Here is a 21834-nt window from a genome sequence, read left to right on the forward strand (position 1 = left end):
CATACTAAAATGTCTCACCAGTTTTAAGAATTAGTGGTATTAAAAGTTTCTCCGTGCACGTACAATAATTAATAAATTAAATTTTTTAATGTTGATAAATCATTTAAGGGAACATTCCAGTTCAAAATAGGAAAAAACAAGGCTTTTTTAGTATATATTATTAAAATAACTATGACATTTATTTATAAAATTTCTTTTACATGTGACAAATAATTTATTTAAGAATATGGAAAAAAATTTTTTTTTTCATTCTTACTTCAAAATGGCAGCGATATATGCCATTTTCAAAAATGTCCATTTCTTATGGTAAGATCGATTCCAATCTTGATAAAACAGATAAGACCAAAAACGAAGTGACATTCTCTTCGTTAGATATTTCTTTAGGTGTGGAACCTCAAAAAAGTGGAATTTTCTTCCCCTCCTTTTTTTAGAGTACTTTTTCCCCAAAACATGAAAAAAACACATATTTTTATTCAGAATTTCTCTTATAAATAAAAAGGGAGTTGAAAATTTTCCAGTTTTTGAAGTTCCACTTATAGACATGAAGACGATAAATCAAATGCCGTTTGATTTTTTAAAACCGCTTCATAAGATCTCGAGATATCACTCTTACCAGATCAAAAAAAGACATTTTGAGATAAACGCACTTAAAGTTTTGATTGATAAGTTTGGACAATTTTTTAAAAAAATTATCGGATTTGCTTGAAATTTTTTGGGGTCGCTAATTACGAATATCGTATCAGATTTTTAAAATTCAAAATGGCGGACAATTTCTTTCAAAATAATCGGATTTGCTTAAAAATCGTTACTGGGGGATTTTTGGGGTCGCTGATTACGAATATGATATTAGATTTTTGAAATTCAAAATGTCGAATCTAATATGGCGGACAATTTATTTTTTTAAATCATCGGATTTGCTTAAAAATCGTTACTGGAAGGGTTTTTAGGGTCGCTGTTTACGAATATGATATTAGATTTTTGAAATTCAAAATTGATTAATTTTGAAAAATTGCCCGCCATATTGGATCCGACATTTTGAATTTTTTAAAACTGATGTCAGATTCGTAATCAGTAACCCCAAAGACCCCCTAGTAACGATTTTTAAGCAAATCCGATTATTTAAAAAAAAATTCTGCCATATTGGATCCGCCATTTTGAATTTCAAAAATCTGATATCATATTCGTAATTATCGATTCTAAAAACTCTCGAGCAACGATTTTCAAGCAAATCCACTTGGTTTTTAATTTTCTCTTCCGCCATATTGGATCCGCCGTTTTTAATTTTGAAAATTTGATATCTTATTTGTGATTAGCAACACCAAATACATTTTTGTTTGTCTTTTTTACAAAATGCAAATAAGAAAACATTTAAATTATTCGATTGGGTTTTGCTCATCCGCATATAAAAACACCTTTGACATGGCGAAGAATAAGTTAGTATGTATAACTTTTGTTTTACTTCGAATTTTGCAATAAAATTTTAGGAGAGTATTCTTGACACTATAAGAAATCCGAAAATAAACAAATAAAAAATCGATTTTTTTGACATTTTGAACTGGAATGTCCCCTTAAATGTGTAACGTAATATTAACATTAATTTATTAAATTCACTTACTAATAAGTTTTTTTTTTATTACAGTCAACAGAAATTATGATCCTTCGTTGCATATGTTTCAACATGAAAGGGAATATACGAGAGCTCTAAATTCAGTGAAATTAGAACGAGTATTCGCTAAACCTTTTATCGGTAATTTAAATGGCCATAAGGATTCAGTGTCATGTTTGTGTAAACATCCAGTTCATTTATCAGTTTTGATAAGTGGTGCATTCGATGGTGAAGTTCGTGTTTGGAATTTACCTGGACGAGAGTGTACACGATCATTTTTAGCCCATGATGGAATTGTTCGTGGAATAACACAAACTTCAAGTGAGAATCACTTCATCACCATAGGCGATGATAAAATTATTAAAACATGGAATTTGGAAAATACTATTGGTAATGACGATGAAGGACCCATACCAGTTAATACTGTTCTATGTGAAGTAAGACACTCAAGTTTAGCAACTTCTAATATAAAATCTATTATCACTATTTAATTTACAAGTTTAATATGTTTCAAATGACGCCTCGCAGTCGAAAACGTTGGTTTCCTATTTCCATTCACTTGTACACCTCAACGTTTCTAAGTATATTTAGAAACGTGCAGAGCTTTTATGAATTTTGATTGGCTATGTTTATAGAACATTTTTGGAATAGAAAATTTTTTTAATGGAAAATTTAGACAACTACTAAATTGGAAATATTTGTAGCTCTCTATAAAAACAATCATAATTTGTAAAATTTCAGCATATTTTTGAATATACTCAGAAACTAGGAGATGTACAATCACCTTTAATTAAATTAACCCTTTCAGTCCCAGTGAGCGATATATCGACTACCTTTCAAGGCATCACTTTTTTCAACATAACTTCTAATATAACTCTAAACAATTGTACATTTCGTCATTTTTGATTGAATATTTAAAAAATTCGTAAAATTTCCAACAAATTATATGTATGTAGGTAGAAATATTGTGACTGAATTAACATTAGAGTAACACACTCACTGAAATCAAGAGTTCTGCACACAATATAGCCATTTTTTCATAAAAACACAATGTACAGAAATTTAGTTTTATTTGTCGAATTGTGTAAGCAATGTCAGAAGGAACAATTTTATAAATTTAAAATTAAGTGGGAGAAACTCTCACTTATCTGATTTTATTTTTAATAGTATATAAGTGTACAAACTTTTAGTCGTCTAGGTCAAAAAATGTGGAGGATAGGGGGTCGTACACATAATACGTCACGCGAACAGGGGGATAGGGGGGTCAAGACATTTGTGACGACCTATAGAAAAAATGGCGCTAATGTATGGGACAGTGTGTGACATGGGTGGAGGGGGGTGTCTAAAATGGTCAAAAATCGCGTGACGTATTATGTGTACGGCCCATAGGTAGGATACACGTTTTTTCAAAATTTTTCAGTTTTTCTTTAACAACGCTATGATTACTCAATCGTTTTCGCTACACTGTAAAAGAGGGAGTTAAATTTCAACTCCCCAAGGGATTCTACAAAAGTCACTCCCATTGGGGAGTTGAAGTGAAGAGAGTTACAAAATTCGGTCACACCGGTGACCGTCAACTCCCTAAATTTTTTACAGTGTATATTTTTCCTGTTATCTACAGGTGAAATCTATCAATCTATCAATTTCTGGCTTCAAATTGATATTTAGCGGGCAGAAATACATTAAGAGTACACTAACGTAGTGTAATATCAAAAGAAATTTGACTCTTTTGACTCCAATATTCGTGTTTTTAGCATATTTTTGAGTTTATCTTAAAATTTTGAGCCAATCAGATATTTCTGACTTCAAATTCGTATTCAGCGGAAAAAAATACATTGGAAAACACTAGTGTAGTGTCTCGGCGAAAAAAATGTTTCTCTTTTGATTTTAATTTGTTATTTGGTCAGTTTTTTGAGTTAAACTTAAAATTTTGTGCCAATCTAATAATTCTGACTTCGAATTTGGATTACACTAGAACCTCCAACGATTGCATCTCTATCTATTGCAGTTGTTTACGAAAGTTTGGTGGTCATCCGCTAGGGGGGTGAGAGGGGAGGACACCGCCATATTAATGCGAAGGCAGTATTGTACTAAGTTTAGTGTTCTTTTGCGCCCCGTTTTTTAAAGTTGTATTTTCATATTTCAACATGAGACTGAAAAAGGTCAAAAAGGTCAAAAACGTAAAAGAACGCACTTAGGCATTGAAACTAAACATAATATTAAAAAAAAATAAAAAATGACAGGAATGCGAGGATAAAAATGACATTTTACGCCAATACAAAATATGTGAGAGTGTACGGCCCTGAGTGTTGACACTTTTATGGAAAGATGGCGCCAAGGTGAAAACCTCCATCTATTGCACACAAGAAGGTCACGCTGCAATCGTTGGAGGTTCTAGTGTATGTGGAAAAAAGGTAGAGGAAAATTTGTTTAAACCATTTTTAAAGATTTCCACGAGGAAACAAAAATTAATGGATTCTGATAAAACTTGGTATCAAGTGGTCTTTAGGTTCGTTGAGCACCGATTTGGCTCGTGCCCTCAATGTCATACTTTTCATGCGTTCCATGCACAAGGCAAACTTTAAATCTCAGATTTTCTTCATAATTTGCCATTTTGTTGTCTTAGGGGACATTCATAAGTTGTGAAAATAGTTTTGCAAAATTTCGATTATTTTGCAAGATATTGTTATTTAAACTTTTAAGTCACTTTTTTCAACAATTTCTATTTTGAATTATTTATTTTAATTATTTATTTTTGATAGTATTTGCAACCTTGTTTTTTTATTAATTACAATTTATTATAAACATTGTTACTCAATTCCGCACCACCCAGTTTTTAACGCGTTTTTAAAAGAAATATTTTTAAAAAACGTAGTATTCCTCATATGCTTAATCTACATATTGTTGTTACTTTTATAGATTATTGTAATTTAATGACAATTGCAATAATAATTAAGTCATTCCATTATATTTCGATTAATGTCGTCACCAACTAATTTTAAAAAATTATAATATTTTGCAGGAATGATTTTAAAGGCATTAGGATAACTAAACAAACAGATTTTTTAAAAATATTTTTAATGTTTATTGCAAAATAAGCATCTAAAGTATGTAAGGTCTCAAAAACTGCCACTTTTTCATCTATTAGAAAATATTAAAGAAAACACATGATCTACTATGAGAAGTTAAAATATTATTTGAATTTATTGAGATTGATATAATTTATTATTATAAATTGATAGAAACAATTAATTATGAGAAGTATTAAACGAAACGAAAAAGTTTAAATTATGTGTTGAAGTTAACGATCACTCCGAGTCAAGCCAATGGAAAAAATTAAAAGAATTCCTTTAACGTTTTCAACAGCAAAGCTGTCCTGTTCAGAAACTAATATTTAATTAAATAAATTTAGACAATAAGTTTATTACAATATTAAAATAAAATAACATTAATCAAATTATTACCGTAAAAATTGCGAAGAAATTAAACTATAAGTACATATTTAAAAAAACGAAAAAAAGGAGGAAACGTCCTCGTCTCAACGTATACGATTAGATACTAATTCACATTATAAGTTTTCAGAAGATATAAAGTAGAGTCTACATTCCATGGTACGCGAACGTGAACGTGTACGCGAACGTCTGACGTCACCCATGCTATTCAAATGGGTGACGTCAGCACGGCAACGTTCGCGTTCATCCAATGTAGACTCAACTTAAAGTAGAGTCTACATTCCATGGTACGCGAACGTGAACGTGTACGCGAACGTATGACGTCACCCATGCTATTCAAGTAGAGTCTACATTGGATGAACGCGAACGTTGCCGTGCTGACGTCACCCATTTATAGTAGAGTCTACATTCCATGGTACGCGAACGTGAACGTGTACGCGAACGTCTGACGTCACCCATGCTATTCAAATGGGTGACGTCAGCACGGCAACGTTCGCGTTCATCCAATGTAGACTCTACTTATAGTCGGTTCTACAATGGGCACGTCGGACGTGGTCGTCTGACGTGCCGTGCTGACGTCACCCATGCTATTCAAATGGGTGACGTCAGCACGGTACGTCAGACGTCCACGTCCGACGTGCCCATTGTAGAACCGACTTATAGCATGGGTGACGTCATACGTTCGCGTACACGTTCACGTTCGCGTACCATGAAATGTAGACTCTACTTCAAATGGGTGACGTCAGCACGGCAACGTTCGCGTTCATCCAATGTAGACTCTACTTAAACGTGGATGGATAAAGATGAGGTCAATAACCCATCAGTAAACAAAAAACCGAAAACAAAAAATCGAAAACAAGAGAAATGTCAAGGTAACCTAGATGAGAAAAGAATCAAAAGAATTTCTTTTCATCAAGAAAGCGAATGTAATGATTATTAAGATCTTGTGTATCATCTTTTTTATTAACTGAATTATTTTGCAAATTAATATGAATCATCACTTTTAGAATTAGGAGAGTTCTGTTCTACAGAACAAATACGATTTTATGTACCTGGATTATATAAGAGGACATTAACTTTTCTTAAAAATTTCAATATTTTAACTATTCCTAAAAAGAATAATAAAATGAGTTATAATTTAATCATCAAGGCTAAAGATAGAAACAGAAAATCTGATAATGTCAACACTGTTTACAAAATAAACTGTAGAAATTGTTCTGCTTCTTACGTTGGTCAATCTAAGAGAATGGTAGGTGTTCGTATTAATGAACACAAAATTCAAAAATAGGTGTTCCCTACTAAAAATAAAATCAGGAATCGTCATGAATGGTCAGAATTTCTGAACATTCCTGAACAGTCTCACCACTTCTGACGTTTTCGAAAGTTTCTCACCATTCCTAACCAAATACTTTCCAAGCTCCTCCCACTTTACTCCCACCATTTTCGAAGCTGTGACCATTTCTGAAATTCCTGACCATTTCTGAAATTCTTGACTATTTCTGAAATGTGTGAACACATAACCTATAAAAATTTTGGTACATCTTTCTAATTTTGGTAAAGTCTCATGAAAATTTATATATACATATAAAATCTTTCAAATTTATTTTTTACATTTCAGAATACATTATTCTATTATAAAAATTGTTCTTCTAACTTAACAAAAGTTCTTATTTTTCAAATTGGTATAATTATTGAATTAACACGGTACCCTGGAACCAATCTCAACCCTTAACATTCTCCCTTTCAAAGATTCCTGTTGCAACTTGTTCGGGGTACCTCACTGAATATTTTCTGACAAGAAAAATCAAATTCCGTCGGGCGCTTTTTTTAATTTCAATTTTTGTGTTTTAGCGCCAAATTTAAAAAAAACTGGTTTTAATGATCATTTAAAAAAAAATTCAACTTCAACTGGTCAAATTTTGTTCCAGAAATTGTACAAAACCATAATTCTGGTAGAAAATTTTCCGTATAATCGGAATCTGACGTTGGTTTTTGAAATTAAAGCAGCGGTATCCCAGAAAATCCGGAAAACTGTAAATATTATTAAAAAAATCTCACCGTCGTTTTTTTCAAATTGTCTGTCAAATTTTATAAAAATAAGTGCAATTTCAAAATTTATTAAAATTTACCAATAAGTAACAGTTACGTTTTCAAATTTGCAAAACAAAATATTATAAAATGAACATCTTTTTGTCAGTAATTAAAATTTTGAATTTAAAAGTTAAGAAAATCTAGGGTCTGTTTACAACGTTTCTACCGAGGTTTCTACTGATTTTAAATTTTCTGATTTAAATTTTCTTTCAGTTATTAAATGAGAGAAAAGAAAATTATGCAGAGCAACTCCTAACATCTGTGTGTTACTACAACAGTAATCACATGTAATCGTTTAATCTTGATATTTTTAAATGATGATATTATTATTAAAACTATAATTTAAATAGAGTAGCATTGACAGAAGTGGGCCACCCGCCGTTCTTGGTTTTACAAGTGACATATCTGTCAACCGAAAATTTTTTCTTTTGTTATCAACAGAAGGTCAACTTTCAGTTGGTTATTAAAGAGTGCGACGTACAATTGTGTTCTCCAGCAATTAGTGCCAAAAATTATCTACTTTTTCTTTTTTCTCAATGTAAAAGTTATCGTTGTTTACATAAGATATTCATCGAATTCAATCGGGCAAGTAGCCTTTATTATAGTTTCAGACCTAACCTTAAAAAATTTAAAGAGACTGTTTCATAATGTCGCGAGGTATTATGGTCACGTTGTTTCTCCTCAAATTCATCTTGTGGACAGAAGTGGGCAAGTGCATTAAAGTTCCGTTTTGACATTTAGTGATTTTGTATAAACTAATGAAGTGGTTCTATGAATTATTTTGAATTTTTAGCAATCATGTCACCAAGAAAGGCTAAACCAACTGGCTATGAACTCATTGACTACGGCAAATTACTTTATGCTATGAGTCAAATAAAAATTAATAAAATTTCTGAACGCCCTTCTTGTGCTTAATTTTACAATACTATTTATTGAAAAAATTAATAATTTAACATAAACAATCATAGTGCTTGATCCTTTTTCTTATTTTAGATGGAAAACTTAGGAGGCCCACTTCTGTCTACAAAATCATGATATAGCAAATTTCTCTTTTTTTGCATAACGATGTTAAACAATATGTTAAAATTAAGAATTTTAAAATGTGAGTTTGCCTAAAGTTAGGTAAGTCCTTTTTGTTCAAATAAACGTAAAAAGGGTTTAAAAATGTTAATTTCTGAATATTCTAAAGCATCAATACCAAAGTGTGGCCCACTTCTGTCGGCACTACTACTCTACTACTCGGCACTCTACTAATTTCGGAAATTGTGAAACTGTTTATTATTAAAAGTTGTAATAAAAATCGAATAACAGAATTTTCACTATTTATATATTTAATAACTAAAAGAAAATTTAAATCAGAAAATTTAAAATCAGTAGGAACGTTGTAAACAGACTCTAGATTTTCTCAACTTTTAAATTCCGATTATACGGAAAATTTTCTACCAGAATTATGCTTTTGTATAATTTCTTGAACAAAATTTGACCAGTTGAAGTTGAATTTTTCTTTAAATGATCATAAAAACCAGTCTTTTTTAAATTTGGCGCTAAAAACACAAAAATTGAAATTAAAAAAAAGCGCCTGACGGATTTTGATTTTTCTTGTCAGAAAATATTCAGTGAGGTTCCCCGAATTAGTTGCAACAGAAATCTTTGAAAGGGAGAATGTTAAGGGTTGAGATTGGTTCCAGGGTACCGTGTTAATTATACAGAAAAAGTAGGTAAATAAATCAAAACATTCGGACCATTCTTTTAAAATTATTTATTATATTTATGTAATGTATATTTATAATATATTAATTTAATGTATGTATATTTACTTGTAATTATTTAATATAGTTAATTAATAATAAATTTTGTTTCATAATATTAGTAATTTACTATACCAGTCAGTACTTATTATGAGAAGTATTTGCATTATAATTGAAATACAGTTTTATTTAAATTATTATTAATCATTAATAGAATAATTTCTTACTATAATGATTATTAATAATTTAAATTTAAAATTTATAAGAATTTCAATATTGCATTAATAATTCATTATTATTATAAATTATAATGTTAAATTAAATTAATATTAAATACTAAACTCATTTTAAGTGCAGATATAATAATAATTATTATTAATCTGTATTCGTATTATAGTTTATGAAACATTCCAAATTGTAAAGTTAAGACTTAATTTATTATTGATTCAATTAATAATGTTAATTTTTATTAATTCACATAACCTATTATGACTAAATTGAAATATAATTAATTAATAAAAATTACACAGGTCCACAAAAAAAAATCGATGAAAGGTTCCTTTGACCAAACATGGTGTATTATATGTATTTTAGGCCGCTGAAACCGAATCTGAAGTCCGTTTGGCTCCATCACGTCAGGATTTTTTCCTAACCTCAAAATACATGTCGAATTTTGCGTGATAGAAAAAAATTTTAAAATATTAACGGATTTAGCTTAATTTTGGGATAGAGGAATTTGGTGGGGTCCCTGATTACGAAATTAAAGGCAAATTTTTAAAATACAAAATGGCGGATCCTTTATGGCGGTAAAAATTTTCAAAAAACTCTTGAATATATAATTTATTTGCTTCAAGCCATTAGGCTTTACAAATGAGTCGAGTCTCGAAGTTTACAAAATTCTAATATGATAAAATACATGTTTTTCTTTTAATTATACAGAATTGTTTACAATTAATTTTATTCGCACGAACACAAATTGACTTGTAGGACCAGATAATGTGTTTTTAATTATTTCAATTATCTTTACGTTTGACAGTGATACCTTCAATAAATGTATACATTTTGTTCACATTTTCTTTTGTTCTTCCTCCAAGTATATCAATTATATAATCAAATGGATCAGTTACATTGTTAGGTGACTCAAACAAAGACACTCTTTCTGAGTTATAAACTGCACATTCAATCAATACATGAAGCATACTTTCCGTCGAAAGACCAAAACAAGTTTCACATCTCTCATTCGATCGAAGTTTTAAAACATTATCTTTGGTAAAAATTCTGGGTGATATATTATTAATTAATCTGCACTGTGCAGTTGCTTTAATTTTATAAAATGGTAGTTTGAGATTAAGATAAGGTTGACGTCCTTGTTCTAAAGGTAAATGTGGGTAAATCTGGAGGCTGCGAGATTCCAAGATTCTAATTTTATCATTTTGTTTGGATTTTTCAATTTGTTTGTTTAGTATAGTCTTTTTATTTTTTATAATGTAGTTTGGAGTTAGTTGAATTTCTTAATTTTCGTTTAAACCAGTTGCGCTAATTATTTTAATTATTTGGGAAAACCAATTGTGTTTCTCTCTATTGATATGGTTGTTTGACAAGTTTCTTAATTGGTTAAAACATATTTTCGGGAATCTGGCAGCGTCCATACCCTGCAACTTCTCCATCCAGTTTAACATTCGCTTAAGTACAATACTAGAGAGAGGGGTGGAGCCCACCTCCGCCCTAATGGCGTAATTTGGGCAATTTATCGGCAACGAAAGGAGTTTTTTATAAAATGAGGCTTGTATGGCGTCAATTTCATTCAGATGCCTGATTCCCCATATTTCTATTGCATACATTAACACACTGCACACTAATGAATTCAACAATTTTTCTTTTGAGTCCCACGCTTCGAGTTTAGAGCCATAAAGAGTCCCCATAAGGGCAGCCATGGCGCCTTGAACCGAATGTTTTACCTCGTTTAAAGCAAAATTAAATGAACCTGAACATGAAAAGTGCGCTCCAAGATAACAAAAGTTTTTGACTATTTCTATTTTTTCTTTTTTGTAATAGAACGTGTTATATTTGCTTTGCAATCTACCCCTGTGGAAAATTAGTATTTTTGTTTTTTTAATGTTAACTTCTAAGCCATTGGTATCACAATAACTTTCTAGGCATTTCAGCTTTTTTCAAATCGTGCGGGTTGACAGCAAACAATGCTATGTCATCGGCATACCCGGTACATAGTATGTTGTTTTTGGGATCCACAGGAGCTCCCTCCAGGTTTCGATCTCTAAAAAATTTTTCAAAGTCATAAATATATAGTGAGAAAAACAAGGGGCTTAAAGTTTCTCCCTGGAGAACGCCTTCTGTGACCTCTGTTGGAACTGAAATGCCTTCCGGTGAACGTACAGAAATAGTTGCGTAGTCGTACAAACCCTTGCAAATTTTAATAAATTTATTACTTACTCCCAAATAGGACAATTTTCGCCATAATAATTTATGCTTGATGGAAGGGAAAGCATTGACAAAATCTATGAATATCACATAGAGTTTTCCTTTATTTTTATTTAAATAAATTTGTGACATTGAATCCAAAATAAAAATGTTATCAATGCATCCCTCTCCCTTTCGAAAGCCAGATTGGAACTCTGGCAACAATTTATTTTTATTAACCCATTCCGATAATCTCTCATTCAATACTTGTGTAAAAATTTTGGTGATGCAATTTACCAAGGAGATGCAACGATAATTGGCAGGAATATTCTTATCACCTTTTTTATGGAGCATAGAAGCGTGTATCTCCGACCAGGATCGTGGGACCTCCCCCTCCTCCAAGATTTTGTTAAATAAGTTTTCAATATAATAAATCCAATTTAATGGTAAGTTTTTGTAAAATTCGTAGTTAATGCCATCTGGTCCGGGAGATTTTCCGTTTTTACAATTTTTTAGAACAAGGAGGAGATCGTCGTGCGTAATCGGGTCATTCAGTATGGAAGGATCAATTTCATTGTAAAGCGGAACAGAGAAACCAATTCGTTGAGGGAAGAGGAGGGAGAAATACTCGTGCCATTGATTTAAACTTATAGAATTTGGAGAGTGAAGTTTAGGTCTATATTTTTTAATTAGGAACCAAAACGTTTTAGCATCACGACAATTGTTTATCGAATCTATGAGAGTTCTTTGAAATTCTTTTTCTTTCTCTAAAAGTATTTTTTTAAATTTTGTTTTGGCTATTTTATATTCCAAAAAATCATTAGTATCAAAATTCGAGTTTTTGCATTTTCTAAGTCTCACCCCCACTTCCCTCTTCGCTTCCACGCAAGATCCGTCATACCACGGCTTAGATAAATATTTTTTAATTGGATGTGACGTTGCACCTCCCTTTCTTTGCATGCCTGCTTCCTGTGCGGACTTAATTATAGTGTCTGTGAGAATTTTACAAACGTCACTTGTAATTTTACCAAAATTGTCAATTCTTTGATTATGACCCATTATGTAAATGTAATTTTCTTTGCATTCTTCATTCCATTTTAGTAATTTAAATACAGAGATTTCGTCGTTATGTTTATTTAAAATTTCTGGTGTAAAGTTAATTTCAATGCATAATGGAAGATGGTCAGATCGCGTTACAATAGATAGAACTTCAAAATTGTTTACAATATCCGCATGAAACCAATCGCAAAATGCATAATCTATAACACTTGACTTAAAAACCCCATGATATGTAAATTGACCCGGGAAATCATGTGACAGTTTACCGTTTAAAATAGTTAAATTGTTATTGTTTAAAAAATCCATAATTTTTTTTCCTTTGGAATTTACATTTTTATCTAATGAACTTCTTGTGGCTAAAAAATTTGGATTATATATTATTTCACAGTCATAATCTACTTCACCCATTTGGGCATTAAAATCACCCCCTATGATTAGAGGGAGCTGAGGAAACCTATCTTTAACTTGTTCAATAATACAATTAAAATTTTCTAAAAAATTATCTATATCTATTTGCGGATTTAAATAAAGCGCCATAATTAAAAGTTGGAAGTCCTTTGTAGAAATACGGACAACTAAGACTTCAGGAGTTATTTTTATTAATTCGTGGCTAAAATATTTTTTGTTGTAGGCTATAATTATTCCCCCCTTTGCTCGACACTTAAGTTTATCCTTAATCGCATTAGAATAGACTAAATTGTATTCTGCCATCCATAGAGGACTTACATTAATGGAGATTAACCACGTTTCTGTGAAGCATAAGATGTCCCTGGCCTTGACGTACTCAGCAATATCCGAAGAATTCTTGAATCCGAAACAATTCCAGGAAATAATTCTGAAATTGGAACCTTTTTCGATGAATTTGGCTGCGTGAAGAATTACTTCCTTTTCGTATAATAGTACTGGGTGAAAATTTTGGTCCCGAGAAATCCCACTCGATGAATTGTTGAATGTCGTTAGTCACTGTTGTGTTTTCGATTTTTGTCTAGTTGACCTGGGTGTCTGGATGAATTTTTCCATAGGGCCGATTAGCTTAGAACTCGAGGTACTTCTAGGAGGACGTTCTGATTTTTTTGGTTTTATAGTTTCTGTTGCTTTTACAAAGTTCTCAAGTGTTTGTGGTGTTGAAAATGTTTCGCCAAGAATCTCTTCTATTTCCGAGTATGATAATTGTTTGTTGTTTCTGTATAGATGTGCACCTTTTAATTGAGCATCTTCACCCTGACTTCTAAGAAGATATCTCGCCTTAAGGAGGGGTTTTTTTGCTTGTCTTTCATCTGGTGGAGTGTCATTAGCCACTCCATAGCCGAGTTTTTTGAGATCATTAGCTTTTTCGAAAAATAATTTTTTCCACCTTGGAGCGATAAATTTGATAAGAATTGGTCTGTTTTTCTCTTGATTGAATTTACCAATACGAAAAGCAGAAGCAAAACAAATCTCATGAATGGAAATGCCAACCTTGGAGATAATTTCCATTACCTTTCTTGTCGTATCTCTCTCCTTCTCTTCATTGTCTTCGACATTATACAAAATAAGGTTGTACGCTCTGGAAGCATTTTCTTGTAACTTCTGTTTAGTTTCAATAGCTGAAATTTTTTTGTCCATGGAGGAAATTACTTCCCTTTGAGATGATAGAGAAGAGTTAATGCTTTCTATATCCTGTTGTATTTTCTCATTAGATTTTTTAACTGACTTAATATCAGCTAAAATCTCTTTAAGTAGTTCCTCAGTCATCTTGTATTGCACTGGTTCACTTTGCAAGATTTAAAAGCTTTTAACACCACAAAAACACTCAAAAAGAAACATCACACAACACGCGCTATCAAATTTTACAGACCGTTAGTATAAGTCTAAATTGAATACGATTTCTATAATTTCGCTTTAGCAAGAGCTGTTGACAAACACGTCTGACTCGGACGAAAGCTAAGACAAGACTCCAAAACTCTTGAATTTTCAAAAAAATTCTTCAATTTTCAAGAAATTGTTCAGATTTTATAAAATTTTGTATCGAGGGATTTTTGAGGTCACTGATTACGAAATTAAAGGTAAATTTTCAAAATACAAAATGGCGGTCAAAAAAAAAATTCTTAAATTTTCATAAAACTTGGTACCGAGGGGTTTTTGGGGTCGCTGATCACTTATTTAAAGTCAGATTATCAAAATACAAAATAGAAAATTCAATATGGCTGTCGGATGTATAACAATTTCTTTAATGTTCACAAAACTTGGTATCTAGAAGTTTTTAGGGCCGCTGCCAACAAATTATATCATGTGCCTGCTTCCAGGGCACCTCCACGTGGTGACAACGGGCAACGGAGTTGTACCGTGATCCGGCAGAGTTCCAGGATCACGATCCTTAAGGTGAGTCTGCAATGGGTTTAGTTGTACGTGTACGTGACACTAATCTACGGAAGCGCCTACGCGCCACGAGGCAAAGAGAGGAAACCTGTTTCTGCTAATGTCGTTTTAGCTTGTGGAACATAGGAACACGTTCGATGATTCGCTGGTTCGGTGGTTCGATGATGTGATTGTTGCTAAATAAAAAATTTAAAATAAGAAATAAAAATGAACCAAATTAATTTAAATTGACAATTTTAATGTAATAAAATATTTTTTAGGTATTATTTATAACAGAGATATTAATTACGAGGTAAATTAGGTGCTTTAAAAAAATCATATATTTTGAGGTTATAAAATGTGTTATGAAAAAGTAATGGAAAAAGGTCAACATTAGGCCTTAAATGTGATAACATTTTATAACCTCAAAATATATGATTTTTTTTAAAGCACCTAATTTACCTCGTAATTAATATCTCTGTTATAAATAATACCTAAAAAATATTTTATTACATTAAAATTGTCAATTTAAATTAATTTGGTTCATTTTTATTTCTTATTTTAAATTTTTTATTTAGCAACAATCACATCATCGAACCACCGAACCAGCGAATCATCGAACGTGTTCCTATGTTCCACAAGCTAAAACGACATTAGCAGAAACAGGTTTCCTCTCTTTGCCTCGTGGCGCGTAGGCGCTTCCGTACTAATCCCATTTTAGAATCACCTTTACGCCGTCATGGTAGGCACACGAAAAAAAAGTACGATGCAGGGAGTCGGAACCCCAGTATCGGTGGCTGGACAGGGTAAGAAAGCGGGCCCGCAGGTGTCGTCATCAAGCAACCGCAGCTCTACATTGGTGGGTGATCTGATTTCAAAATCATAGTTAGCGAGCTCAAAAACTCACAGATACTAAGTTTTGTAAAAATCCGACAGCCATATTCGATTTGCTATTTTGTATTTTGAAAACCTGACTTTAAATAAGTGATCAGCGACCCCAAAAACCCCTCGGTACAAAGTTTTATGAAAATTCAAGAATTTTTTTCTGACCGCCATTTTTTATTTTGAAAATTTACCTTTAATTCCGTAATCAGTGACCTCAAAAATCCCTCGATACAAAATTTTATAAAAATTGAAGAATTTCTTGAAAATTGAAGAATTTCTTGAAAATTGAAGAATTTTTTGAAAATTTTGACCACCATATTGGATCCGCCATTTTGTATTTTGAAAATTTGCCTTTAATTTCGTAATCAGGGATCCCTCAAAACCTTTGTATCCCAAAATTAAGCTAAATCCGTTAATATTTTAAAATTTTTTTGTCATGCAAAATCCGACATGTATTTTGAGGTTAGGAAAAAATCCTGACGTGATGGAACCAAACGGACTTCAGATTCGGTTTCAGCGACCCAAAATACATATAATACACCATTTTTGGTCAAAGGAACCTTTCATCGATTTTTTTTGTGGACCTGTGTTATTTAACAGTTTATTCTGATTTATTGATAATATTGGTAATTGAATTTTACTATTTTACAGTTGCTCTTTATATAGACAGTTGAATCCAGAAATATGTAAGTCGGTTCGGTAGTCGCAGTCGTTAGGGCAGTTAGTTTAGGCACTAGGTTAGGTCATGCGTCGGGGTTCGATCCCCGTAGGGTCCAAATTTTAATTTAATTCCGGGAATTAGTTTCCAGTTGTTCCGTATGTAAACAAACTGATATTAATTAATAAAATATATTTTTTAAAATTAATTTGTTGCAACTTTTTGCATATTGTTTAAATAAATAAAACAGAAGTGGTTTAAAAATATGGTCAAAAATGAGATACAAATGGTCTCAAATAGTCACTAATTATGGGCGGGGTCAACAAAGAGGAGGGGATAGTAGCAAACTTGTGACCACTTTAAACTTCCTCCTGATCAGTTGTGATAGATTTCTGACGAGATCCATCCAGAATCGTAAGAAAACTGGATTAAAGTGGTCAAGAGGCCTGACCATTTGTCTGACCATTCCTGATTTTATTTTTAGTAGGGTTATTGCAAATCATAACAATTCACTTAACCATTCATTTGACTGGGATAATTTTTTAATACTTGACAGAGAATCTAATTATAAAAAACGACTAATTTCTGAGATGATTCATATTAATTTGCAAAATAATTCAGTTAATAAAAAAGATGATACACAAGATCTTAATAATCATTACATTCGCTTTCTTGATGAAAAGAAATTCCTTTTATTCTTTTCTCATCTAGGTTACCTTGACATTTCTCTTGTTTTCGATTTTTTGTTTTCTAAGATGCCGCAATATTAATATTTTAATGTGAAATCAATAATTCTGAAGTAAAAATAGTTAAAATTACTTGATACATAGTTGGTCACATATTTAGCATCACTGATATTGATATTTTAAAATAATAATAAATTAGCAATTAAAATAAAATCAGGGTTAACACAAAAATTTAATTTTGTATTTCCATGATTCAGATACATAATTTGTACTATTTTCCTGACCTAAATATAATAAAATTTAAATATGTTATACTTAAAATTATGTCTTTTCATAAATTTGCAAAAAAGAAGAAAAACATTTTTTTTACAAAAATACAGTAAAAAACCTGCCCGCACTTCGGGCAGACGCGGGCGCGCTTCGCTCGCAATGCTTCCCGTTATTTGCGAACTCTTCGTACTTTGCACAGCAGTCTTTTTCTTTTCTATAATACACTTTCTCATTGCAGTAAGATAATATTTTATTTTTGTTGTCAATCCATGTATCTTTCAGAAAAATATCTTCTTTTCTTAAAGTTACTACGACTTTAAGGATTACATTCTCATCACATATTGTAATATTAATTTGCTATTGATTAGGATATTAATTCTACTTGAAAGAAAATAGAGAAATGCTTTATTTACAATACTTAATGTAATCCATCGATTAAGTTTACCAAATTTTTCATTTCCATATCCCTATATACAACACTATATATATATATGTTTCTAAGAAACATGTGAATTGTTTTTACGATGTTTTAATTTTTGTATTATTTATTGCTTTTATGCATGTATTGACTCTAAATGGAGGGTGAGGATGATCCTTAGAATGTTTTAAACACGTGTTATTAACAGGTTAGGATTCTTTATTACTATTTTATTTTAAGGGGTTACGCCACCCTGAACGCATGAAAATCGGATGGTTTTTTAGGAATTTTTTTGATAAAACTGTTTCAGGTAGGACTTCTTTACATTTATTGATGCTTTAGTACATATATTGAGCTTTATAAATATTAAAAAAAAATTGTTTTTAATTAAAAATGGCGGAGATATAACTATTGGCGTGGATCAATTTTTCCGGAGCACTCCTTGATGGTGTACATGATTGGCAGTTCAATTTTTGTCAGAAACAAGTAAAACAATATTTTTCTTAAAAAGTGATAAATTTTGAACAGAGTGACGAAGCCATTTAAAAAAACAAATTTTTTTACGCAAATGGAAGCACTTCAAAAATTGACATTTTTTTTGGCTAAAATTACCGTATACAAAATTGGTTAAAAAATTTTCAAATTATTCAATCAAAAAAATCCCACGTCACTCTGTGGAAAATCTATTTAGGAAGATGTATATTAATTTTCAAGTCAATCGATTGAATAGTTTTTGAGTTATCGTGTACACCGTCTCGAAAATTGTGGTTTCGAGAAAAACGCAAAAGAAGAAAAAAATGAACTTTAGTGTATTATAACTTGAAAATTTATCAATTTACTATTTAATCAGCAATTCCTGGGCCATAATTTTTTTTATTTAAGAATGGAAGGGATACAATGAAAAGGACCCTTCCTAAATCATGAAAGGGACCCCTAGACCATTCGAAAATAGAAAGTCGCTGCTTCCAGCAGCTCTCGGCGCGTCCCCACCGCGCTGACTTCTAATGACCATAACTTTTGTAATTAGTGAGACATTGTCTTCGGCGATATCTCAAAATATTCGTTAGAATATAAACTTTGAAATTAAGCAAAAAAAAAAAAAAAATTTGTTTTGAAAATTTTAGGGTGGCGTAACCCCTTAACCCTTGTGTTCATACCCGGGCAGGAATGGGTGCGTATAATACATTATGTATAATACGTGGTTTTATACATGTATAATACTACGTTTATTACGTCCTAGGTTTTCTACATTATGTATATTACATGTGATGACGTAACTCGGTAACTGAAATACTGATAGTATTTTGAAATTTCTTAGTTTTTAAATTAACAAAATTTTTATCTTCTTTTTAATAGTAAAATAAAATGTTTATTAATTAAAATCTTTACATATTTAATTTCTTTTATTTGTGCAAAACTTTTTTTATCAAATAAAAATTTGTTTTAAATTTAAATATAGGAATAATGGGAATATGAAGAATAAATAACAAACATTTGAGGTTATGGTAAAGAGGGTAACATGTCAAAATAAGTCTGCTATCATGATTATGTATTTTACCTAGTTTTATACAGTTTTATACGTATAATACGTCGAAAATGTATTATACGTATAAAATCTCGAGTGACGCGTCAAAACCCATCCCTGACCCGGGTATTATTAGATTCACTTGAAATTTGTTACTCGGGGGTTTTTGGGGTCGCTGATTACGAATATGATGTTAATTTTACAAAATTCAAAATGGCGGATCCAATATGGCGTTTTCTAATGTTGGATCCACCATTTTGAATTTTTAAAAACTAGAATCATATTCGTAATCAGCGACAGTCAGATTACAAGGTTTAAATATTTATATCCTTAATTTTCAGTGTTATATGTTCTTGAAAAGGCCTTACTTCGTAGAGGCGAAAACTACACTGTTAGAAATTTCTGTAATTTTACAGCAACTTTACAGTACAAACGTACTGTGAATTTACAGTTTTTGCTGTAATAACACATAAATGTAGTAAATTCACAAAAATGTTGTAATTTTTACAGTAAAACCTTACGAATACAGCAAAATTTCATTGTATTTGAATAATTCACAGCAAAAAAAATTGAACTTTTTATTTACAGTAAATTGTTTGTGAAATCACAGTATAAAACTCAAAGAATTTTACAGATATTCATTTTGTGATTTTAGCTGAGGTTTTTTACATTATAACATTGACTGAAGACCGACAGATTAGCTCGGTCGGATAAATTGCCTGGCTCGTTGGGCGGACCAAGGGTACTTGGTTCGCGCCCATTAGCCTGGGATTTTTCCGGCACGTGAGATAATCTGAGCGGGAGGTTTGACGTCGAGGTATAATGATGTGCACTGTCGATTATTGTCCATTACACACCGTTAAAACTCGGCTGTCGATAAACCGGTTGTACTCAGGAGAGGTTTTCTACAGTTTCCCTCTCTACTGGCGAGAAAACCCATTGACGGGTGGTCCAGGCAAATGCGAGTACTCCTAACCTCAAAAAGTCGTTCTGTAGAAACGCAATAGTAGTTGGTATATAAGAGTGTGTGTTCTGACAGTTGGCCTAGCTTCAAGTCATTTAAGAAGAAAAAAAAATTGACTGAATTTTAACCTTGAGAATATGATTTTAAGTCCTAAAAGTATAGCTGAATCATTTTTAAGCTTAAAAATAGTTTCAATAAAAACTATTTTTTAATTATATTGCATTTTAGTAGTGAATAATTTTAGACTGAAAAGAAGAATAGAGTATGGTACACAAGTTTCTTATATTTGATACTGTAACAGATTTAGTTTATTTTTATTTTTTGTCATATGCAAAATTTTAATTCATTCAGACCTCTGCAGGCTGCCTGCCTGCGCAGGCAGAAGATCGTTCACTCCTCACTTACACCACAAGATTTGCAATCTTGCACGTAAGCTTGCTGCAAGTACAAAAAGGTCCTACTTGCTGCAGGATTGCACAGCATCTAATGGGTTTTTTAACAGACCTTTTTACCGATAAAAGAAATCAAAAACAAAATTTTATAATTAAATTTCACTTTTAATATAAAAAGAACATAATAAATATTCTGATAAGTTCTCATGCAACAGGAGCGGAATTCATTGTAAATGATAACTAAAAATGTACACCATACTATATATATATTTGATTAATAAAGAGGTTTTTAAAAGAAGAAAGAAGGATTGCACATCAAGCTTAGGACAAGCCAACACTGCAAGTTTCTTGAAAATTCCCAAATATTTAATTATATAATATTAAGCAAATTATTTAATATTTAATTTTTATTTAATTTTAATATATTTAATATTTATTTAAAATAATATAATGGCAACAACGTTATAATAAAAATTTTATTAATTTCTCCAATCCACAGAATTGTAGTTGTGTACTATTATCCGTGATCAGTGGATAATAGTAAAAAATTGTAAACGTCGTGGCAGACATTAATTATTGATATCTAATTCTCTAACTCCGTGATAGATGGCGAGAAATACCTCTCTCGCGCACGACTTGTCTCGCGGAGAGTATAAGTATCAGTCCCCTAAACAGGTGCTTCACAATAGTATCTTAGATCATAATATCAATAATTAATGTCTGCCACGACATTTACAATTTTTTACTATTATCCACTGATCACGGATATAATATAATATAATATAATATAATATAATATAATATAATATAATATAATATATTATAATATAATATAATATAATAGTACACAACTACAATTCTGTGGATTGGAGAAATTAATGACATTTTTATTATAACGTTGTTGCCATTATGTTATTTTAAATAAATATTAAATATATTAAAATTAAATAAAAACTAAATATTAAATAATTTGCTGAATATTATATAATTAAATATTTGGGAATTTTTAAGAAACTTGCAGTGTTGGCTTGTCCTAAGCTTGCTGTGCAATCTTGCAGCAAGTAGGACATTTTAGTACTTGCAGCAAACTTGCAGTAAGCTTACGTGTAAGATTGCAAATCTTGTGGTGTAAGTTTGCTGCAAACTTACAGGTTACTTGGGTACACTCGAATCTCGCTATAACGAGAAGTTCGGGAGTCAAGTCTCCCTCTATTACGAGCGCAAGAGGAGAAATGAAAAATCCCCACTTTTAAGATTCTTCATTCATTTTTTTTGTGTTTACAATCTACGTAATGTAAAAATTACAAACGTAACCTAGTTTAATT

The 21834-nt window shown here is 31.3% G+C and overlaps 1 protein-coding gene across 1 annotated transcript in view; it reads left to right on the plus strand.

The window, feature by feature from the left end:
* The window catches only part of LOC122503293 (DDB1- and CUL4-associated factor 13), a 117224-nt gene that overhangs the window by 22190 nt on the left and 73200 nt on the right, over nucleotides 1–21834 (plus strand). The window contains exon 2 of the mRNA XM_043613773.1: nucleotides 1640–2043. Within this exon, the coding sequence (XP_043469708.1) occupies nucleotides 1640–2043 (404 nt within the window). The remainder of the gene's footprint in view (nucleotides 1–1639; nucleotides 2044–21834) is intronic.

The sequence above is a fragment of the Leptopilina heterotoma genome, unplaced genomic scaffold, assembly GCF_015476425.1.
Source record: "Leptopilina heterotoma isolate Lh14 unplaced genomic scaffold, ASM1547642v1 Lhet_256, whole genome shotgun sequence".
Lineage (NCBI taxonomy): Eukaryota > Metazoa > Arthropoda > Insecta > Hymenoptera > Figitidae > Leptopilina > Leptopilina heterotoma.